This window comes from Branchiostoma floridae, chromosome 14, assembly GCF_000003815.2.
Source record: "Branchiostoma floridae strain S238N-H82 chromosome 14, Bfl_VNyyK, whole genome shotgun sequence".
NCBI lineage: Eukaryota > Metazoa > Chordata > Leptocardii > Amphioxiformes > Branchiostomatidae > Branchiostoma > Branchiostoma floridae.
In genome coordinates this window covers 13,043,996-13,067,130 of record NC_049992.1, presented here as the reverse complement: position 1 = coordinate 13,067,130, position 23,135 = coordinate 13,043,996, and the positions used below count along the sequence as shown (strand labels likewise).

General features: G+C 40.6%; 3 protein-coding genes across 6 annotated transcripts in view; 2 read left to right on the top strand and 1 right to left on the bottom strand.

Annotated features, from left to right (window-relative positions):
• The window catches only part of LOC118430146 (Parkinson disease protein 7 homolog), a 3,180-nt gene extending 2,653 nt beyond the window's left edge, over positions 1 to 527 (bottom strand). Inside the window, exon 1 of the mRNA XM_035840855.1 lies at positions 408 to 527. Within this exon, the coding sequence (XP_035696748.1) occupies positions 408 to 523 (116 nt within the window). The 5' untranslated portion in view covers positions 524 to 527. The remainder of the gene's footprint in view (positions 1 to 407) is intronic.
• Positions 528 to 970: 443 nt separating this feature from the next.
• LOC118430312 (ribosome-binding protein 1-like) lies at positions 971 to 20,171 on the top strand. Its single transcript, XM_035841081.1, has 12 exons — positions 971 to 1,663; positions 9,379 to 9,567; positions 12,902 to 13,405; positions 13,663 to 13,798; positions 14,440 to 15,095; positions 15,259 to 15,495; positions 15,766 to 15,878; positions 16,112 to 16,271; positions 16,581 to 16,664; positions 18,536 to 18,640; positions 18,953 to 19,114; positions 19,801 to 20,171. The coding sequence occupies exons 1-12, from the start codon at positions 1,559 to 1,561 to the stop codon at positions 20,011 to 20,013; spliced, it is 2,664 nt and encodes an 887-aa protein (XP_035696974.1). The 5' UTR covers positions 971 to 1,558; the 3' UTR covers positions 20,014 to 20,171.
• A 1,748-nt stretch (positions 20,172 to 21,919) lies between these two features.
• LOC118430303 (forkhead-associated domain-containing protein 1-like) overlaps positions 21,920 to 23,135 on the top strand; it is a 33,179-nt gene continuing 31,963 nt past the window's right edge. For 3 of the 4 annotated variants that reach the window (XM_035841051.1, XM_035841052.1, XM_035841050.1), the window contains exon 1: positions 21,921 to 22,327. In XM_035841051.1, the coding sequence (XP_035696944.1) occupies positions 22,235 to 22,327 (93 nt within the window). In that variant the 5' untranslated portion in view covers positions 21,921 to 22,234. Of the gene's footprint in view, positions 22,328 to 23,135 lie in introns of all 4 variants that reach the window. The other variant, XM_035841049.1, reaches the window with a different exon arrangement.

Below are 23,135 nucleotides of genomic sequence, written 5' to 3'. Positions count from 1 at the left end.
TATGTATATGAATTGACTTTTGGACAGCATGTTCTGTATCAATGTGAACTACTCAACTTCCTAATGTTACAGTCAGACTGTCATACCCGCAGATGACCTATATGACCACGCCCCCTTCATAATCATGGAAGAGGGGCATCCGAAAACAAATTGGATAGTAAGACTAAGAGTTAAGCCATTGTGATGCATTGGATAATACTTAGTTCTCCTGAATGAATTTTTTTTTTCATATCCCCTTGTTTCTATTCTACTTACTGTTGGTATCTAACAAAAATAGAACTGAATAGGCAACATGAAAGCTCATAGTCATGGTATGTTGTAACGTAAGGGTTTTGATGCGCTTGCTCTCTGAGGTCACGAGCAAAGCAAATACATGACATTGTGCTTTTCAGTCCTTGATTGTCTACAATTTCTGAGCGACCCTCACCCCTCCGCGGCGCATGACGTCGACCGAGATTACGGTCTCCATCTCCTCCGCACCTTCGGCGAGAATCACCAGCGCTGTCACCTCCTCGTCACCCATGTTGTCTGGTAGGGAACACACCAAACGTAGGGGTGTTGGATTTACGTTGACAAAATAGATTCGATATTACTATTGAAAACAATACAAAAATCATGAAAATCATTGCAAAATTATAAATACATCAATAAGTAAATAGCATAGTGTGTATATATGTAGACTTTTTATAGGTAATAAATATCCCCGTATACATTTGGCAGATCCGACCTTTGAACTCTCGTAAAAGGCTCGAGAAAAGCGTTTTCTTCATACTCCCCACAAAGTTAATAGATTCTGTGGGCATTTCTGGCTTACCTGTCGAAAAATGGCGTTCAAACTTGTCACGAGAAGCTATAGAATGTATGAAGGGAACTGCCGAGGCTATTTGGGACAGCTTTACGGGGAAAAACACCCGTTTTGTGACGGAGGATAGCAGCTTCCAACTTTGGCGGGCTGCAGCCATGAAGTTTATATGGCCAGTCCTCCGGGATGGTCCGAGATGTCAGTAGCACCTTTCAGTGAAGATATAACGTTATGTATTGTTATGTTGTACCTAATTCAAGAAGTAACGTTACTTGCATGCCTAGTATACCTGTAACTTGTATGTCCCTACGAATCTATGACAGCTTTGCAAGTTCTGACTAGCTGCAATGCGTATATTTCTCGCAAAGCGTCGCTCCTAACAGGTGTGCTGCTCAGCGCACCTGCCTAGCGGGGCGGCCGTCACCTGTGTTGCCATGGTAGCGGGACGCATGCCCTTTGCGCTGTCAACTTGTTGATCGGAGTTTTCCCCCATTGTGTGCGTTGTATCCAACATGGGACACATGATCCCGCCTTGCATTGTGGCTGGCAGAGGCAAGGATCGGCCAGGTAGACTCGACAAAACCCTCTGAGGGCCGGCTAAGACGCCTTTTTAACCGATTTTTCAATCCGTTGGGCTTTCAAGAGTCTCACGACACTCTCAACTGTACCGCCAAGGTCTTAGGAAGTCTCGAGTTCAGTGCAGGTGCTATGGAATTTGGACCTTGAAGACACGGAAGCAGTTCCATACAAGACGTTATGAATCCAATGAAGGGGTTCTTGAAGACTCCTAACGGGGTCTTCACCCTTACCAAGGAGCCCATGACTGTTGGGAAGGGGCAAGGCTGTGAGATCACACTGAAGGTTTGTATCTGTTGTTTTCTAGAGTGTTTTCTTCACACGTACGTAGTATAACTTAGAATGAGCATTCCTACAGTGTTTTGCCTCTATTTGTTTACATACACTTTGAATTCATGATAAGCTTATCCTTTTGATATAGGACCAATGTTTCCTCTTGATATCATCGTGAGTTTCAATATTTACCATTTGAATTGGTGAGCTGTGAGAACACAAGCGTTCTGGATAAATGTTGACATTCCTCGAATTAACGTCAAACCTCTTGGCTAAGCAAAATGCCAACAAAGAACTACTGTAGAGAAATACTTACTGGAGTGCCTGGGAAAATTCTACTTCAGTTCTAACATTACCTGATCCTGATGATAAAATGTACGAATCACACTCTAGTATCATAATCTCTGCTGGGGGTTTTAGGAATAGTACTAGAAATTGGTTGTTGTATGTATTGTATTAATGGAGTCAATCGACTTGATGGCCCAACATGAGGTAGGCCGTAGGGGATACTTATAACCCCATGCAACATACTAGGTGGTAATTATGTTCCAATGATACTACAAATTAGCAACACTGCTACTGTGCTGGAAAAACAGATACCATATCCACAACCAGTGTCCACAATGCTTGTCAGCAGTTTTGTCTAGAACTTACAGTGTAGAAATAGTTAAGTCTGTCTACAAAACACAACCTGAAAGCTTGGTTGACTTGGACACATAGTTGAGGCAAGATGTGCCAGGTCCGAAGTTTGTCCAAAAACAGGAAGCAGTTCCTCAGGTAATGTTTGTGATATTTCTATCTTTTGTCTTCTTGTGTATAAGTTTTGAAATCTCGTCTGTAAATGCATGCACCTACGCACCTTCCCACCAAGTTGTACGCCTGTTATATTTTCCCAAGGCGATACAGTAAGCTCGATAATACAATATGAACAAAGACAACTGTATCAAATGCACTGTAAACAACAACTTCCTGTTTGGTTGAACTTGAACTTAAACTGCTCTTTTTTTCCCCATGAACATTTTACGGAGGTGTTCGATCAGTCCTGTGTGGAGGTGCAAAGTCAAACTTTGTTTTTGGTTCAAAGTCGTTTCCTCATGACACTTCCTGTTCAAAGTTTCACAAACAAGTTAAACTTTTACAATGTGCTGATGTCATTGTTTTTCTTAGACACAAATGACGCACCTGACTGCTGAAAGATTCATCATATTTGATTTACCATATGACTTCCTACATGTAGAGGATCTTTCACTAGAGGATCTTTCCAAACATTCCACTAAAGCGGCTGCAACCACTGAGCAGACAAAGATTTGACTGATCAAATTTTGTGTTTTGTAGTGTTATAAATCATACTTTTACACCTTGCATGATACTAGTATTCAAATTATGAAACCAAGGGTCACTAAAATCCAATTTTGGTCATTTTGCTGTTGTTCAGAAATCGTGTGGAAAGAGGAGCTAACCAATATTTCAATCTTCTTGGTTAACCTGCTGGTTAACCAGGTTGTTACCAATACAAACAATAACTTCAGTAGTTCTAGGGAGAAAATTGATAAAGATATACATTATTAGTATTAGGAAATCCTTTGTCTACCATGGTTTGTTTCCAGACTTTATGAGAAAGGTGGTTTGACAGTTTGATATTTCCCTAGAGGCTAAAGTATTTACTATTGTCAGATATGCATCTCTACAGCAAAGGGTTGTTTGTAGCAATTAGTATATATGGGCAAAGATTTGCAACCCGGAGGGATGGAAGAAAAGTATTGATAAGGGATCATTACTACATGTGCATGTAGCATATATTATGTAGCAAGCTCTACCAGTTGGGCTTTTTTGGGCTTATTATATGCTAGCGTTTTTTTTAATGGCATATTGGTTTCAATCAACTTGTGGCTCACATTGTCTGCCTTCATCAAGAGCACATTATAAGTCCTCAAATTTACAAGTAGAGCATGCAAAGGAGGCTAGATCATTACAGACTGTTGAATATAAGTAATAACCACAATTCTTCAACATATAATTTCTTCCGGTTGTACCGGTAGACAGAACAGTCACTCAAAACTAAAATTAGTCTTCAAACAAACTTGATGATTAACAATTTACAATGTCTCTCCTTATGATTATGACAATGACAATGACAATGATGTTTATTGCATGTTCATGCCCCAATGGGGCTAAATGCATTAAGTTTGATATAAAGTTAATGACAACAAATAAACAATGATATATCCTAATAATAACTATTTTCTACAAGCTTCGTCCTTATGTCATTTTTTTCTACAAGCTTCGTCCTTATGTCATTTTCTTACAACATTTTGCAGTGTTCATTAGATTGTGGTAACACTAATGTCTATAAATAAAGACATGCTGCATGCTATGGTTCCTCCTTCCATGGTGACTTGTCTTTCAGCTGAGGAATGTGTCAACTGTCAGCAAATCCAGATGATTAATCACTGCCTACAATCAGGAGAAAATGTTATCTGTCTGTTACCTGGGTCAATTTAGTGATTTAGCTCAGACAAGGTCGTCCTGTGACGTCATTTCTGCCATCTAATAAAAGGAATAAAAGATAAAGAAATGCTGTAAAGGTGATAATTCTTTGATAAATCAGTTGCCGTCATCAATTTGCACCAGGTAAAAGAAAGTAAAAAAAACTTCATCAAGATACTGCATATTTTCTTATTTCATTCCCAGAAACAAAATGTTTGAGATATTGCCATCAACACAATATGGATGAAATGAAATACTTTTCTTGCAAAGTTAGTAAGGCAATGGCAAGGCTTTAGCAATAAAACTTTAATCATGAAATTTTTGGAGAATTAGATTTCTTTTTGCTTGAAAACTGTTTTGAGTTGTGTTTAATCCTTTGGACAGTCACAGTGTGTTTTTGTAGCAGGTATGATCATAAAGGAAAAATAAGTCAATGTTGAATTATGTAGTTACTGAACCAAAAAGATCAGAATTCTATTGTACAGTCAAGCTGCCTTGGAAGACCACTCAGGTGACTGCTAAAGTCTAAATATGAACAGTTGGTCACTGTGTTCTTAATGCTTTATCGGTGGGAAAAATTATCTAAGATACCACCAAAGAGTGACCACATGGACCAGGTAGTTTGTATGTAGAGGTGGTCACTTTTACAGGTTTGACAGTATATGTTCATGTACATTGAGACATGCATTATATATTGACTGAAGGCTTCTGAAAGTCAGATGAATACTTGTTCAATTGTACTCATCACCTAGTGAAAGGGCAGGGATATTTACCAGGTGTGTTATGGGATTAAGGCCAGATGAGTGGTTACCTGGGCAGGTGAGCACCAACGTGTGTTAAGTTGTAAAGACATGGAGTCAGGTAGATTATATGAAATATTTGGTACATACTGATTGATACCGCCATCAGTCCTTCGTAAGGAGTTATGGATGGTAGAATTCAGCAAAAATAGAGTGAATAGTTGGCCAGGAGAGAGAGACACAGTGAGGGTAACTCCCCTGGCAAATTATTCTCCCTAATAGACTCCAGCTACTTAGTCTGGTAGAGACTACAATGTACATTGTAGTTAAATGGTAACAGTTTTATATTCTTGGCAAATGTTAGCATTAAATTTTTTGTCCTATTGCCTTAACAAAACTCTACTTTGGACTTTTGGAATGATATCCTCTGTAATATGATATGTTAGCCATAACTACAATTATTGACAGTGTGAACAACTAAAACAGTCAAAGTACGTGTTCATGTACATCTGATTCAGTATTAGAAAAGGTGCAAAGGTCCATCCATGTTCAGTTTGTTTGCACTACAAGAAAAGATGTTACTCGGACATGGTAGAAATCCTTCTGCTGGCTGCCAGTCTCCTCCTTTCCCAGCAGACCTGCAGGCTGTCGTTATTTATCATGGAGACCAACACACACAGTAACCAGCAGAAGAAACACTCGGGCTGGTCTGTTTGCACAGTTTATTTGTCTCCGTTTTATCCCCTCCAGTCGATAACACGAAAGTGGGACAAAAGTTTTCTTTCTCCCCTTCACGGTGAGTGCGCAACAGCGGTTTGACCGTTGGCATTGGCATGACTTCCGACACCATACGTGTTTTTTACGCCGTAGCAAGTACACGTTCTTTTTCTTCCGGTACCCCCCAAGGAGGCTGTAAAAGTCACTCAGCTTGTTACCCATTAATGTACTGTGTGTTCACATTTTGTCCCACATGAAGAGAGAGTCTACACAGCGTTGTAGATACTGGCATGTAATTGGTTGTCCCTTAAAGACCACCATCAATTCCAAATCGCCTTTTCTTGTTGACCCTAAATGTTTTGTCATTTTGTATGTAACAAATGGCTTCATCTTCTTTGGACTTTTTGTTTAGTAGTATTAATTAGTCGTTAATTTTAGGCAAAGAAGATAAAGTTCGCCTACCTACGTAGTTACCTGCACTCAAATTTGGGTGTGGTGTTCAGTTTTTCCTCCGTCTAGTTAAACTCCAAAAGAGTCGAGAAAATTCTCATCAAACCAGGTCAGTCATCACAGCCAGGTTTGTTGATCAATATTGAGTTGCATTGAAAGCACTTTTATTTTAATCTGTGATTGTTCAAGATTTGTACGTAGCAACTTCCAGCCCCTGCCTTAGACCAAAGGTTCTGAATCAATGATGAGGTAAGATCTTGTATGATTGTACATTTTGTACATTATTATTACTTTGTGTCTGAAACTCTTTCAGTTACCAAGGGCCCTATTGTGATTGTAAGAAGTCTAGAAGTACTAAGTTATCAGTCAGCTTTAAGGAAAAAGGAAAATTGTTCAATCTACAAGTCGCTCTATGGAACCCAGGCCATATACGTTTATTTTTTACATTAACTACTCAAGAAAATAGGTGACCATCATTTTGAGAATACAAGACATAACTTTTCCAGGTCAGTTACATAGGAATGCTTGAGTGTCCATTCTTAGTCGAGTGTGTGACTGAGCTTCTTTGCTACTTTGTGTTTTCTTAGCTGTAGGGGATGTTGAAGGCATAAGACTATTAAGTGGATTGAAACGTGCCTATTCAATGAGTTTGGCCCAGTTTGTGAGCACTCAAAATAGGAAGTCAGTCCTTTTAATGCTACAAAAGTGGACAAGTTGGAGCACCCAACAAAACACAGATCCTTTCTAGGAACACTTAAAATAAGTAGTGGATACAAACAGGAGAATCCCAACAAAAGTATATGGAAAGGGGAAAAGATGTAGTTTGTAGTTTTTTTTTTAATTCAGGAGGATTCTTTTTAATTTGGTATTATTGAGCTATACAATGCATTAGCCAAAATTATCCATCATAATCATTTAAAATGTATGAAACAAAATGGAGTAGTGAGATACCATCATTTCCTCTTTCACAATATGGCATATCTTCGATTGCACATTTTAAGTTCTCAAAACTGACCCAGGACAGCCACTGATGGTATACCGGTAGTTTTACGTTATGAGCCATCAGTATCTGTGCCCTCTGCACTCCAATCTTGTTTTGGATTGTACCATCTGGACAAAACACTTTGTGTACATGAGAGCTCATAATGATATTTGATCATATCTAATTGAAGTGTAGACCAAAGGCTGCAAGAGACCGAACACATTCCAGAACTCGGTCCATTATCCGCTGCTGGCGTGCGATGCAACCGTTCTAGAGCGTAAAACTTGCTTGTGCCGTGACAAGGTTAGAAAGGAAGGGTCAACGGTGCCATTTATTTTTCTGGCATCACCCTTGACAACCAAGAGTCGATGTTATGTAAACAGGTGTGATAATGATGGTTCAGTGGAAAGAGAGTCGTTGTTTGGGGCACGTTCCGTCGGAGATAATGTGCCTCTTGTGAAGGTCAGACCTTTACACAGGTGAAACTCTGTCCTTCTGTGTGAAACAACACCTGTAACATAGTCAGGAGACATTGTGGTCTCCTGTTCTCAGCCCAGTACATGGGTTCTTCCCATCTACAATGTAGTGGCTTAGAAAGAAACAAAGGCCTTTCTTACAGTCCTTTTTCACTAGTGACTGCAACAGCTGAGTGACCAAGGATTTGTGAAAAGATTTGCAACATTCCAAATCAAAGATGACCATTGTGATAATCTTGCAGTTGAAAATTAAGAAAACTTTTGAGGTTCAAATATCTAACTCCTCATACAAAGATGACAATTTCTCTCCGAAAAAGACAGTGGCTACATTTATAACTTACAAATCATTGATCAAACTCGTTTAGGTACAGTTAAAGGTCTGTACCTGTACCTAAACCCGTGTACCTGTACCTAAAATTTCTTTACTATAATAGGTACACAACTCTACATGCCTGTTCAGTGCATACTTTGAGACAACAGATGCCTAACAACAAGCCACAGGCCAGTTTGTTGTAGCTGTTTGCATCTCTTAATAAGCTAGCTTTGGTGGAAAAACAGTCGTGACACATAGTCAATATTTTTGCGTTTTTCAAGGTGCAAATTGTGTGCAGTAGCACTCAAGCATTGCTTCACAATTATCTCTGCTCCGAGAGATACAATAGTCCCTGTCAGTTAACCATATGTCAATAATTACTTGGCCTGGTTAGCCATTGATGAAACATTTAATGATCCTTAACTCAAAGTACCTAACAATACTTTCTTTAGACAGAGATCAGTCCCTTTTTTATTGTTGGATATTCATAGGTACAGCTCTACATATATGTCTGTAACAATGCCAGGAGTCCAAAAGGACTTCCATATGCCAGGATCTACTTTATCATTTTTATTTGCTGAATAGATGATTAGACTTGCGCCATTGTGAGCAAACAATGCAATTTCTTAATAGAGATGGCTACAGTATGTTGACTGTGAAACAGGACATAAGCTTAAAGGGCAAAATATAGGACATAAACAGGACATAAACTTAAAGGGAAAAAGAAATATGCAGATTTTCTACTATGGTAACAGGTGTTCCTTATTCGTCCAGAGCAAGCCTGGCAAAACTGTAACATGTAACACTGGTCTGGGGTCCAAGTGCCGCCAAACTGTCTTGCCAAATGGTTTGGCGCGGGTGGAGCCAGGAGACTGTTTCTACTCGCCCCTTTTGTTTCAATCAGAAGAAACGTGCGGAGGAATGCGATCAGGTCCTTAGGTCAACACGTCGGCACCTGATAGGAAACTAAACCCACACGGTGATGCAGGAGCGTTTGTCTGCCTGCATTTCCCAGTGTTTACACAAGGGGGATGCCTGTATTTAAGAATGACATGGAACACGGCGGTAGAGAAAGACACAAAAAGAACGCAGCTATGTGGATGAAAGTTGTAAACATTGCCTTTTTATTCAAAACAGCAGGGAATTACATTTCCATTTCTTTCTCAGGATGTTTTTGGACTGTATTTTGTTACGTGCCCTTATGACGCTTAGGATCAAGCCTTGATGCCTTAAATAGCCTTTTCTTGTTTGTTGCTGGACTATCAAGTATCTCAAAGAACAATTTTCTTTTATGGGATTTTAAAAGCTTTATAAAAGCAGCTGCAAAAGACCACAGTCTGCACGGGTGCCATCATTTTGTACGTTGGATTTGTGATTCGGCTGCCCGGGTTTGTCGCAGGTTCGAATCCTAAGAGTTTGTTTCTTTCTGTTCTACTCGCCCCTCTGTTTTTTTCAGTGACATCCGATTGAATACTACTCAAGTGACTTATATTATGTGCATGCAGAATTGAGAAGGTTTCCCTATTTTTGGTTAAAACAAACTGCTTCCCATCTCATTGCAGAACCCCCATGTGGAGGATCACCACGCTGTTATCCAGCTGAACGAGCGTGACCACTGCTTCGTGCTGCAGGACCTGAAGTCACAGCGCGGGACGTACGTGAACGACTGTCGCGTTCCCACCGGAGCAGTCCGACTGGCTCCAGGAGATGTCATCAAGTTCGCGGGAGAAGGAGAAGGCTACGAACTAGAGGTAACTGTCTGAACATCCCTTTTATTTGGTACTTTGATGACGATTTATTGGAGGGTCTGTATGGAGGGTCCAGACAACTCTTAACGCTGAATTCAGTAGAACCCCCTATGAATTAAGTTAAAATCAAGAAAGTCAAATATGCAACATTTGGTCTCTTCACCAAGAATCATGTGCAAAAGACTGAGCTTTCCTTATGACTTATGGGAAATCAAAATACGTTGCCTACGTCCTACGGAAAAGAAGCATACAGACTCTCTTGTATAGAATTTTTCAAGGGAGGACTAAGAAACTTGCAAAGCCAGTCAAAATCTTTGCAGAGTTTCCAATTCATAGTGGTGCAAAAACTGTTAGGAAAGCTGATGAACTTTGATGCTAAATTTTTGTGTGGTAAACTTATCCACCCATAGTTAAGCATCAGTGACAGTAGATGGCATTCTTTTAACAATTATCCATTGTCTTTTTTCTGTAACTATATCCCCCCTCTTGTATCAAATAGATTAGGTACTGTAACAGCTTAACTAGGTGGGATCCATTGCTTGTGTGTTGTTACCATGGCATTGCATACGTTCTGTTTGATGTGTCTGTTTTAAATTAATTATCAGTTTAATCTATAACAATAGTTTCAAAGACATGTATAAAATTTATGTTGACTGTTAATTTGTGTTATACTTTTCAGTCTAAGAATTGTGGATAAAAAATGTATGTTGTACGAATTAATTGAAACTAGTGAAGAATGTAAATGAAGCACAATATACCTGTCCCTCATTTATCAAACTAAAACTTCTTATATGTGTAACACGTCATTATTAAGTCGTTCATTAAAACGAATATGAAGTTGAAGGTAGGGTTGCTAGTTTACACCGATATTCTATTACTAATGAAATTCAACTGTTTCTGTCGTTAGTGGAATGTTATCACAATCAAGATCACATAGCTCTGTATACTTGGTAAAGTTTCAAACAAATATTTAGTCTCATACAACCACAACTACACTTGGCATGTACCTTGGCAAAGTATATATCTGTCTCTACCATTGGATGTGGTCAGGTGAAGAAAAGGTATGATTTTGCTACTTCAAGAAGATAAGTACTAGTAGTTTTCTTCTTTGTCAAGACTAATGACCAAATGTCACTAAAAGTGGGGTAAATTTTTGAAGTGGAATTGTTAACGTGGCTTCCAGTTTCTATGGTAAATATTTCTTACCAATCCAATGACTATTGTGAAGGATTACTAGTACTTCTTTCAGCAAATCATTCTGTCTCAAGGATTAGCTCTGACCCGGATCTGTCTTCAGGTGTTTGTAGATGTCTGTTGAGAAGTTTGGATGTGAAATGTTCCAAGGACATGTTTACAATCACAGTTCTAAAATCTCTGACTCTGTTAGAGATGTGGGCAAGAAGTAAGGGTTTTCCATCTCTGATTTAGCATGTAAAGGATTTTCACTATACTCAGTCTGGTAAGTCGTATTGTTTTGTTCATCTGATTGTGCTACAATGTAAAAGGGATCAGACCCAACTTGGCCCAACACCCTGATTAACTTGGCCAGGATTAGGTTTTGGGGCTAAGTTGACCAGCAGGGTGTTGGGTAAAGCTGGGTCTGATATTGTCCATGGGCTAAGTAAGTAAAGGGCCGAAACCTGCTAAAGCATGGGCTGTTACAACAATAAATTGTTCTGAGAGGGGGCAAAGGGAGAAAAACTTAGTCTTAAAGAATACAAATTTTAAGGGTTGAGTATTGTAAATATCTCTCTTTCAAGTCAGAGTGTGTGGGTGGCAACATGTTGAGGATTAAGTTACTACGCTTTGACTACTGATCAGTGAAATGTTACAACTTAAAGAAATCAATAGATTGTTACTCGTTACTGTCGTAGCACAGTGGTAACTCTGACTCATTCTGTGGTGGGTATTTGAACAGCTTGGAGACATAAAACAGTAACAGTGGGCTTGGGTCGGGATGTGGTGACAGTGAGAGCCACTTGACTCTTGTACCAGTGTTATAACAGGTGTCCCTAACATGTGTAACTTGGGTGTAATACCTGTGGGTGTAGTGGTAAGAGGGACACTGCGGAAACTTGAATTCGGAAGGCACTTAAACATGTAAGGTATTGTCAGAGTGCATTTTTCTATCAGGTAGTCAGCAACATTGAGATCCGTATGAAAAGCTTTTGTTGTAAATTACTTAATACAGTAAAGTGTGCTCTTAATTCATCCGCTACTGTTAGGGTATGCTTGTATCTCTCTACAGAAGCTGGGTCAGAATCTTCACATATTGATTGACATGTCTTGGGTTTTACATCCCTAAAGGTAACTGAAACAGTACTTTCAATTGGTTAAATGAGTCTTCTGTGTTTTATGAGGAAGTGGCTCAAGAGGAAGTTGTCCCTGTGCAAAGTAGCTGGGTTAGACGTCATACAGTAAAGTAGCTCTTCTGAACTATGGTGACATTTGCATTTTGTTTTTCGAAGTACAGATCTAGAGTGTCGTACATTCTTTTAAGGTGTTGTGTAAGGCTAATATTGTTTTGCCACCTGCCCTGTCTTATATAGTTTTGCCCTGATCCAAAGCCTCTGCAACCCCAGCGTGTCTTTGTTCGTGGTAATTGGCACTGTGTTCAAATAGACTTTGGTATTGAGTCACTCAGTGAGTGCCTGTCGTTGCTATACTTAGCGTTCTGGCAGACACGTTTGACATATCAGGGAGTCGGCCATGAATAGAAGACTTCATTTCAGTTTTGAGTGTTATTAACTTCTTGATTTACTAACCTTTAGTTCTAGTATGTTGCATTTTGAACTGCTTGTCAGAACGTACAGTTGGGGTTGTCAGAGAGACCATGAAGTGGCATTTAAAGACATAGCAATATGTACAGTAAGAATAGATTGAAAGTCATTAATGTGACAGAACGCTACAACTACAGGTGATGGGTGTATATTGGTAAACAACACTTACAGTACAGGGAAGTGGCTGGATATGGTTGTGCTCATGTGAAGAGTCTTATTCATGGCAGGGTAGGGAGATTCCTGATATGCTTCACATGTTGAAAAGGTTGCATTCCTTTAGTGCTGTTAGCCTCTTCTATTTTGTATACTTAACAGCCATGGTATTGTTGACTCCATTCCTACAGAGCTATTCAATGCCATGTCAGTTCTTTTTTCTTCCGAACTTTGTGTTCAAAAGAGATAAAACACAAACTTTGACATATTTCACATAGTACATGTATTGACAAATGTTCCACATCAGTTCTTCATTTATTTTTTACGTATCTTGCAGAACTGAAATTTTATTGCAGAACAACGTAGACTCAGAGTAACAGAATGCATACTTCAATGTGTTGCAGGTTTACTACCCTCCAGTGTACCAACGTCCTGCCTCCAATCTGCCCATTGCCATCTCCACGTCAGCCACACCGTCCCAACCCTGGGCAGGCAAGACCCAACCCAAGCCATCTGCACCGCGGATTCTGAGCAGGAGGCCCGGACACAGCTCTCCTCCTCAACAACATCCCGACACAAACTCCCCTCCCAAACCACCGCTGCAGGCACCAGCCTTCGCTAGACGCCCGGCACCGCCCGGCGCTGGCTCGGAGACCGTACCACCGGGGATGTATACGACAGTGGAGCCTCTGGGGGTGGGGAGAACCATGTCGGATACGCTCAGCGTCAGCAGACAGAGCCTGCCCAGTCAGCACATGCTGCCCAACCTGGGAGGCCCCGTCGTACACTCTACTCCGTATAGAACAGACTTGAACCAATCGTGGCCCAGTAGCAGGAGCAGTACGTCCAGCCAGCCTTATGTAGTGGGGAACCAAGGCAGCAGTCGGATGGAGAGATACAGGCCACAGGTACAAAATGTTAATTACTTAATAGGACTGTTTACTACATGATGCTGTACTTGTATCACAACTTCTTTGCTCTAACATTACAAGAAACTTTCAAAGATTGAGCATGCATCTTGTATAGAAAGAAGGAGGAGATCTAAGTCTCCAACAGTGTTTCTACTTAAACATTTGTAAACTTAAGGGTTTATTTGTTTGTATCAAGGGCCTTGGTTTGTATGGTATAAATATTAATACGGTAACTGTTGTTTTTCTTTGTTCAGTCCCCAGACAGAAACATGTTACATCCAGGCACCCAGGCCTGGGCACGGCCACAGAGTTCCACCACTCAGTCCTCAGGCATCGGCAGTGGCTCCCACAGTCCTGCTGTCAGCCATGTGGGACACAAACCTACCACAGGTGAGGGATGATGGGAGGGATGGGGTAGGAAGGTGTTACTTAGGAAGGTAGCAAAGCTGCGGTGAAAGGAAAGGAGAGAGGGAGAGAGCAAAGATAAAGGGATAGAAAGGAGAGGAAGTAAAAAGAAAGAAAGAAAAATTAATCATTCAAGGGCATCAGATACATGGCAATTTCTCTTCTGAATGTTCGATTTTTGGCACGGGATCTTTTGTAAAAGAAGAATGCATAAACTAAAGAGACTAGAGATGTGATGAAGAAAGAGAAGAATAATGAAAGACAGGAGATAAAGGGAAAAGAAAAAAAGCAGAGACAAAGCTAACAAAAATGCCATATATGAGAGGGAAGTGAAAAAACAGATTCTGAAAGGACCTTGAAAATATAAAGCCAGAATACATTATGACTTGAAATGTCAAACAATTGACATTTGTATAGTGACATGCCAACAATTGTCAGCCATGATTATAGATCTCCAGGCAGTTCAGGTCAATTGCTTTCACACCTGCAGAAGCCATCTCCTGTAGAGGTATAGACATCTAAAGGCCACAGAGGAACTTATTAACCACTGCGGATTGTCATATGAATAATACATGTGGTGTTATTTAAGAGAATAATCCCCTCTCCTTGTCCCTTTATTCCCCCAGCACCGGCTGAATGGATGACAAATGGTGGCATCAGACCTGCAGGACCCTCCGGCTCTCCGCGCAATGGCAGCCTCAGTAGCAACGAGAGTCTGAATTCCACACCAAACAGTTCTCCTAGAGACGAGCCCACGTCACACGGAGACCTGGCAGCCAAGAGAATAGGTCTGTCTGGCTCTGAGAACAGTGGCCTGGCTAGGGACAGGGCTCAGGACGCCATGCAGAAAAAGTTCTCACCTCCGAGGGTTAAAACTGCCGTGGGGGGCAGGAAAATAGGCATCACTGACAGGAGAAGATACAGTCATGACATCCTCGGTTCGGGGGATACCGGTGCCTCTTTCCTTGGTGAACTCACAGAAGAAATGAATGGACATGTGTCTGTCAGTCAGGATGCCTTGAACTTCACTGGTGGAGACGTTAATCAGCAAAATGGCCATGACTCCCCAAGAAATGTCCACGTTCCCTTTGAGGATGGTTTTGATGCTTCTCCAGCCAGTCCGAGGTTTGGACAGTCTTCTGTGGAAGTCAGTAACAAAGCCATGGGAGTAGAGGAAGATGGTGGTTTTACTTTGAATGGGTCTGTAACACACAGTTCCCTGAACACTGGTACAAGGTTATTCAATGGAGAGGTGCTGAAGGCAAGGACACTTGAGGAGAAGGTAAGTACTGATAAATGTAAATAAGTTATAAGTGGCCTTTTCTATTTCAAGTACGAGATTTGACACTGTCCTCTAAAATGTCAATTATGACACCCAAAAGTCAATCCTTTGGATTGCAATTTGGCCCTTTGATTAATCATGTTCCTTTTTGGTTCCAAATTAGGACCAGTACATAGCTGAGCTAGAAGAGAACATGTCCAGACTGCAGTTACTGGAGGAGGACTCACGAGACAAGGACAACACCATTCTATCATTGACGGAGGAGATTGCACAGTTAGAAGGAGCCCTGTTACAGGCACAGGGCAGCGGAGACAGCGAATCCTTCATCGCTGAGAGACTGTTTATTCTGGAGAGTGAGGTGGCTCGCAAGAACAACGAACTAGCCAGGCTTAGACATCAGGTAAAAAATCATATACCTCTAAAAAATAATAGCACGTCTAACCCCCATGGGATGGGGAACAACAGACGTTAAACCAGATAGTGAGTGAGTAAGTAATAGCTTGAAATATGCCTTTATCACTTTGATGGAATGTTATAACATTGTGATATCAATATAGATAACCAGTTACATATGCCCCAAAGGTTTAAATTGGTATGCTTAAATTGTTATATGTTGATCTTGTGTGTATGTCTTAATGTATTTATTGTTTTGTCGTCTTCCCTTTGCCAGCTTGGCTCAATGCAGGCAGACTCCTCAGTGTACCATGACAGTTATGAAGCCATGAGGTCAGAGTTGATAGAACGGAACCAGGAGGTCTCCTCGCTGCGAGCTGACCTGGAAAGGTAAAATAAACAATGTCAATGTGTTTTTTTTTTCTTCAGAATATTTCTGTTACTATTCAACATGTTAAAAATCATTTTTAGGAAAGAAATGGACAGAAATGGAAAAATAAATGTAATGGGCACATTTGAGTGCAAAGGGCTAGATTGTTAATTATACAGTTTTCAGATGTTGACATGTCTTGTTTGAGATTTTTTTGCATCCTTTAAAAAATGATATTATCTCACCCTTGTAGGACCAGTAAGAACTACAACATGTCAGCAGGCACTGTCATGTCCCTAAGGAGAGAGGTGACCAGGAAAGATGAACATATTGCCAAGCTGAAGAAAGAGATGGACAAGGTTAAGAAGGAACTCAGAGAGAGGGAGGCAGAAGTAGAACTCATGTCAACCAAGGTATTGCAATACATTGTGTGTACTTGAGAGAATACTCCTCTGCCACGGCCTAGGGGTAAGGGGTATTGGGTCAAGAGCTCTTGTAGCTCTTCTAGAATAATGTTTTGTTGGGTCCTCTTAACAAATTGGTTTCATATATTCTGCTGTCAGTTGTGTTTGATATACATCTTCTATTTTTAGGTGGATTTCAAACCATATATTATATTTGTGCTGTTTTGTCTTCAACTTTTCCCCCCAAAGACAATTTCTGGATGTAGTATATTAGGTTACCCAAGTAAGAGCTGACTCATAATCTCTGTTCACCCACAGTTCTCCAGACTGAGAGAAGACAAGAAAAAGTCTTCAGCTGACGAAAGCTTCTCCTTGGAGAAAGAAATCATCAACCTGAAGAACGTGAGTCACGCTGTGTTAGTCATGTGTTGTTCTTGTTGACTCACCATAGATGTAGACAGGTGTAAGGTTTCCTACACAATGGATCAGCAGCGCCGCCTAGCAGTTGATAGTGGTATTGCAGCTTGCTGCTTTCCTGTTTCATGACAGGATGTCAATTTCATGACCCTTTAGGGACCGTACGGCGTTTAGTGAGGGGGGAGGGCCGGTCGCCAGAGGGTCGGGTCAAAAAATTTTTGCATGGCCCTCCCCCCAGGTAAAATTTTTTTTGCTAGGCCCTCCCCCCAAGACAAAATATTTTTGCTTGGCCCTCCCCCCTCCTATCAACTTTGAAAAAAATATTCAAGACGCCAATAAAACACTGCGCTCCCACATTTGGAAATGTGCTTTGCGTCATACTTTTTCATGATTTTCATCGAGAAGCAGATCTCTCACCCCTAGTAAAAAAAGGAAAACAGAATGGCTCAAAATATCTGCTAAATAGAGGGATAAATATCTGCTTCATAGAGGCATAAATATTTGCTTTATAGAAGCTATTTCATTGTTTTGATATTAAAACAACACCTAAAAAGCATTTGTACCTGGATTTCTAGTAGATTTGCGCCACGAAGCGGCGCGCGCCCCGCTCCCTAAATTTACGTATTGCAAGCTCGCGGGCCTGAGCGGCTTGACGGAAAGTATTTTCAATTTACATATATTTTGGACTTTTTCTTGGTTCTGTGGTGGTAATAACTTACGGTAAATCGGGGGGAAAAATGAAAACCAAAACGACAGCACTATTCGACTTCCAAAACTGTAGTGGGGAGGGGGGGGGCGCCGACGCGTGACGCTGATTTTCCCACGGCGGGGTAAGACCGGTCGCCTCTCTCTAGCCGCCGGCGGGCGTGAGACCATGGTGAGACCGCAGACTTGCAGGAGATCTTTTAGAAATGCCACGCTTTTTTTGCCACGATTTCCTGCATTGCTTTTTTATGGGAAAATTTGCTGGTTAGATGACATTTCTATGAAAAAAAATACGAGGGTTTCAAGTTTTTGAGAACGACGTTCCGAACACCATGTTCGGCGCCAAAGGCACGAAGAATCGCAAGGTAGGTCCGGGAGAATTTTGAAATCTTGACCCTCTTAAAAGCTATTTCCTTCAGTTTGAGGAGATATTTTGCTGACAAACAAAGCTAACTTTAATAGCATTTCAATTTAGAAATACAAAATTAAATCCCCCCAAAACACATTATCATGATGTCGGTCATCAAAGGCGCGAGGCCGGTCACGTCAAAAGGGATCCAGGGAAATTTGCAAATATTTACTCTCGAGCTCTGAAACGCCATTTCTTACATTTTGAGGGCAATAAGACAGGGGTAAATTTTGCTGGCAGACTAATCTAGAGTTTAATAACATTTCTGTGCGTGAAGAAGGTTTTCGAGGGCGTCATGCATAAGCCCCGCCCCCTCCCTTTCGCATTTTCACTGTATCCCGAGCGCCAACCTCGGGCGATCCCTTGCAGAGGTCCAGAAAAATTTTGAAATCTTGACCCTCTGAAACGCCGTTTCTTGGATTTTAAGGGACATATTCTGCTGGCAGACCAAGCTATTTTTTTTTTGCTTGGCCCTCCCCCCAAGTAAAAAAAATTTTGCTAGGCCCTCCCCCTGGCAAAATATTTTTTTGCTTGGCCCTCCCCCCCTGGCGACCGGCCCTCCCCCCTCGCTAAATGCCGTACGGTCCCTTACTGAGTTGTTAATGTGAATACCTTCACCCCTTACTTGTGGATTAAAACCACAAGCATTGATCCTAAAATATGCTACTTTCTTTTCATTTCCATCGTATGTCTACATTTGTATTTTTCAATTTTGATTTCTTTTTTTTGTGCCCACATACAGACATTGAAAACAGTTGAGGAGAAGGCAGCTGAGCAGGAGCAGCAGTTGAAGAAGTACAGGGTGGACATGGTGAGACTGAGGATGCAGAGAGCAGCTGACAAAGAGGTAAAGATACATCTCTTGTGTGATAGCAAACTGTGGAGAAATGTGATGAACAATGTGTATTATACAAGTTTTTTAATACTTAGTACCAGCCTTTTCTTTTCAATACAGTTCAACAGAAAAACAATGACATTTTTTTTTACCACATTCTAGGTTTTATTTCTAAACTCATCGTTTTCTCCATTGGCCATTTCAATACATGCAAGTCATTGGGTATCCAATATGAATTTACTTGACACTGAACTCAAGCACAACACTGTGACAGTTTGACTGTTGGAAATGCCTAAGTAGAACATGTAACTGTTTTCCCCGCAGGTCCACACCAGGCTCCAGTCGGAGCTGAATGAGAACAAGTCGTTAGCCCTGTCCAGCCAGCACACCGAGCAGCAGCTGCGGGTGGAGCTGGAGTCCACCTCCTCTCGTATGGAGAGACTCCGCAGCAAGATCATCCAGGCTGTGTACGGGGCACCTGCCAAGGTGGGAGGGTTACTGTGGAATAAAATGTATCTGTTACAGGGTTCTAGCCAACATCCCTCCTTCCGTAAATTTTGACGCTGGGGATGGACAAAAATTTTGCCCAGTCTGTCCTCTGTGATGGACAAAAATTGGCATGTTATATAAGATATTGAATGAACCAAGCTAAGTCTTCCAGCAAAATTTGCCCCTCAAAATAAAGGAAATAGCTTTTCAGATGGTCTAGATTTCAAAATTTTCCTGGGGAGCATATTCCCGAACCCCCTAGGATCGTCATGCCTTAGACAGGATTTCCATTCAAAATCTAGGGGACTGGCTAGAACACTGTATCTTTATACTTTTTATAGGATTGTTCTGTAATTTTATATGCAGTTTCCAAACTGAACACTAGGGGGCACTACAGGCCATTGGCCCTACCTCCTGATACTACTTTGAATGCTTGCTTGCTTGAATTCTTCATTAATTCCTGGATACAAATCGATGGAAAAATTCCTGGATACAAATCTGACTGCAGATCTCTCCCAAATTGTTGTCACTTATTCCCCAGCGGAAGGTCAACCCACTTACAAAAAAATAATATTGAATATCAACTTATACTTAACTTAAGCATTTACACTTCATCTCTACATACTTGATACCAAGCAAGTCTTTTTTTTTTTGTCTCATAAGACATTCTCTTGTTCCAACAGGCCAACAAAAAGAAGCCATCTTCCCTTCTATCAGACAACGACGTCCTGACGAACCTCCAGCGGTTAATGGACGAGCGCGTGGCGTGTCAGGACATCCTGAAACGTGTTAAAGAGAAGGGAAAACTGGACGAAGCCACGAAGAAAGAGATGACACTGATGCTGAAGGATCAGCTTGGACCTCCTCCCTCTGCCAAAGGGAACAAAGGGAAATGAGATTAAAGAGCACATTGATTGGTAGAAATCAATATTGATTTTTGTGTAGAAAGCTTAAATCAAAATGCAATGAGAACAGAAATTTACATTAGTAAAGCCTTGATTCTTCTTGAGACCTATGAATGTTTTAAGATGCAGGCCTAGGAACCTTGAACAAAGACAAAATAGGAAGAATAAGAAAGAAGCCATTTGGAGTTTGAACAAATGTTTCTGTATGTTCTGAGTAGGCATTCGTTATGTATGTTCTACTACCAGTATATATCAAGAAACCAAAACAGGCCTAGAAGTCACAAAGAGTCCCCACTACATCTAACTTAGCTGTTGATTTGGAACTAAGTTTTGTGTTGATTTGTAATATTTGCTGTGGTATAAGCAATAAAAATATTCCATTGGCAATTTTTCTGTACATCTGTGACAGTTACAACAATTATGAGTTTATGACTGAGAGCCATAACTGGAAGAAAGACCACTTAATATCTACACATGTATGGCAGAATCCACCAAGACTCATATGGTCCATCTATCTGTTGTTTCCTGTTGATGAAGTCTGTCCATTATTTTTAGAACATTGAAATAGATGTATAGACTATGATTCAAACCTATTACAATGTAGTATGCAAAAAAGGAACAACATAATGTAGAATGTATCAGACTTTAATTTAATTTTGCCATAAACTGATCTAATCAAGATTATGATACTGTGTTGTTGATAAAACATTTATTCTATACCCATTGTTGTATGTATGTAAGTATTATGTAGTAAAGTATTTTATGCAAGTAAAACTGAATGCAGAAATGTTTATGACTTGAGCAGAGAGTGCTCGAGATTTGAGTGGATGAGATTTTATCAAATTACCCAAATGAACGTGTTAAGTGCAATAAAAGACTGGGCAGCAGTTATATGTAAATATGCATCTGGAAGTACCTTTTCTGAGTTCTGGTTTTACACTAAATGGCATGTTTATATCCATTTGATTGTATAATTCTATGTTGGACTATTTTTGTATATACTATATGTATGAGACTGACATGACCTGAATGGCTTAAAAGTTCTAGAAACTTTGATTCAATAAAAACATATCATTTCAGGATCCTATGTCTTTGTGTCTTTTATGTTCTTTTGTGTATTTACGTATTATTCTCAACTTTCAAATGTAATGGCGTTAATATCTCAAAGTCTGCGTTACATTTCTCACTTGAATTTCAAAGTAAAACCCGAGGACAGAGAGTAGAAAGCCATTTAAGTGCTAAAATTACTTTGTTGCGTTTCTACAAGGCTTGAAAACTGTTGGTTTAGCAGAGAATGTCGGGGATACGGAAAGCTCCATTTCGATTTGAGATGTCGTGACGTCACAATGACGTGATGTGCGTTAGTTATGTTGCTGGAATCAGATTCAATATCATAAGTCATTCAGTGATTGCTGAAAGTCGTTTGGATTTCAAAAATTATTTACCTGCCTTGCAGCAAGGCGTTCAATGTCTTTGGGGTATATAATTTAGTATGTACATAAATGACACTGTATATTAGTATTCTCAACTTTCAAACTTAATCGCATCAATATCCCAAAGTGTGCATTCCTTTTCTCAATTAGTTGCCGTAAAGACCCCAGTGCCTTGGCCTGGTATTAGCTGTCCATAGAATTACAATTGCGACTTGCGTTGTTGTAAAATTGTAGTTCTCTTGTCAGCTTATCTCCTCAGCCAGATTATTTTGTTTATTTGCCCAATTTCTATCATTTTCTCAGAAACCCATGGTGCCTGGTAAAGACTACTAGTATATTCTAAACCCCAGAAATAAAAGTCTCAAGTCTCAAAGCCATCCGTTTCGTCACGCCCCCTAGCGGAAGTAGCAATCCCGTTGCTAAGGACTCTGTATGTAAATTTACCCGGTTGCTAACGTCAATTACGCATGCGTATTGGATATCTATGATCAGAAAGCACTCTTCGGTGAAAAGTGATCCTGTCTACCGAAAACACCGGCCAAACATTCCGTTCAAACCGTCATGGAGCGCTGTAAGCTCGGGTAAAGAAGCTGTCCGGACTTCTCAACACATTCCTGAAGGAGTGGATTTGTTTTGAAGCCAGATCCTAACACGAGAGACGTGAAATCGGACTGTTTTTGGACGAGCTTCGAGCGAACGCCATTTTCACCCCGGGCGGTCGGAGTTTGAATCAGAGACCGGGACATTCGTGAAGTAATCTTTGGTATTTCTGGAGGACGATGAAGGGATTTCTTAAGAGTCAAGACGGAGTGGTTGCCCTTGGTCCCAAAGTCACGACTGTTGGGCGGGAAAACTGCGATCTGTCGATACAGGTGAGATTTAAAGGAGGCTTGTCAGGGGGGAGGGGGTTAATGAGTTGTGTCATGTACACAATGAAATGACCCTGTGTGTATTCCGTTGCCAATAACATGGATCGTACTGTAGTGCACTTGTCAACATTTGACATTGATGTCATTCGTCCCAAGCTCAACAAACAACGATGGTTCTCGAAATATCTTGTTTGGAATGATCATGGCACGATTTTGTAATTTCATGGACAATGTCAACAGTGTGAAAATTGATTCGCACCTGAATACAGGTGATCATAAGGTGCCAACTGCTTGACAGATTTGGGCCTTATCATCATGCCTTGATCATTAACATACCAAATTATATTCATTATCTTAAAGTTGGCAACTTGTTTGACTGCTATTAAAATAGCTTTTCAAAAAGTTTATTCCCAACATTAACTTTTTAAGGCGTTGCCTTCTCGGTCGCATGTGGTTTCAAGGTTTGTGGTAGCGTTCAAGTCTTATAGTCATACTGTAACATTTGTCATCGAAAGGAGGGGAAGAAAGTGTGAATTTTGCTAAGCATAATGGATCACCCCCAGTTCCCCACTCAGACGGTTCCAAGTAACTGATTGGCTCTTAAACATGCTCTCCCATAGGTGAAACTGAAAGCAGCTTAAAATGACATGATCCCCTCCAAAAGACAGATTGTTGAACTGCACTCCCATGTATAACCTCATTTTTAGCCTTTTTGGACCTAAAGCAATATCGAAATATGATGTTTTACTTGATTCAACTTCATGTTTTGATATTGAACTTATTAGACGTTGAGTAAGCAGGATTATATGCT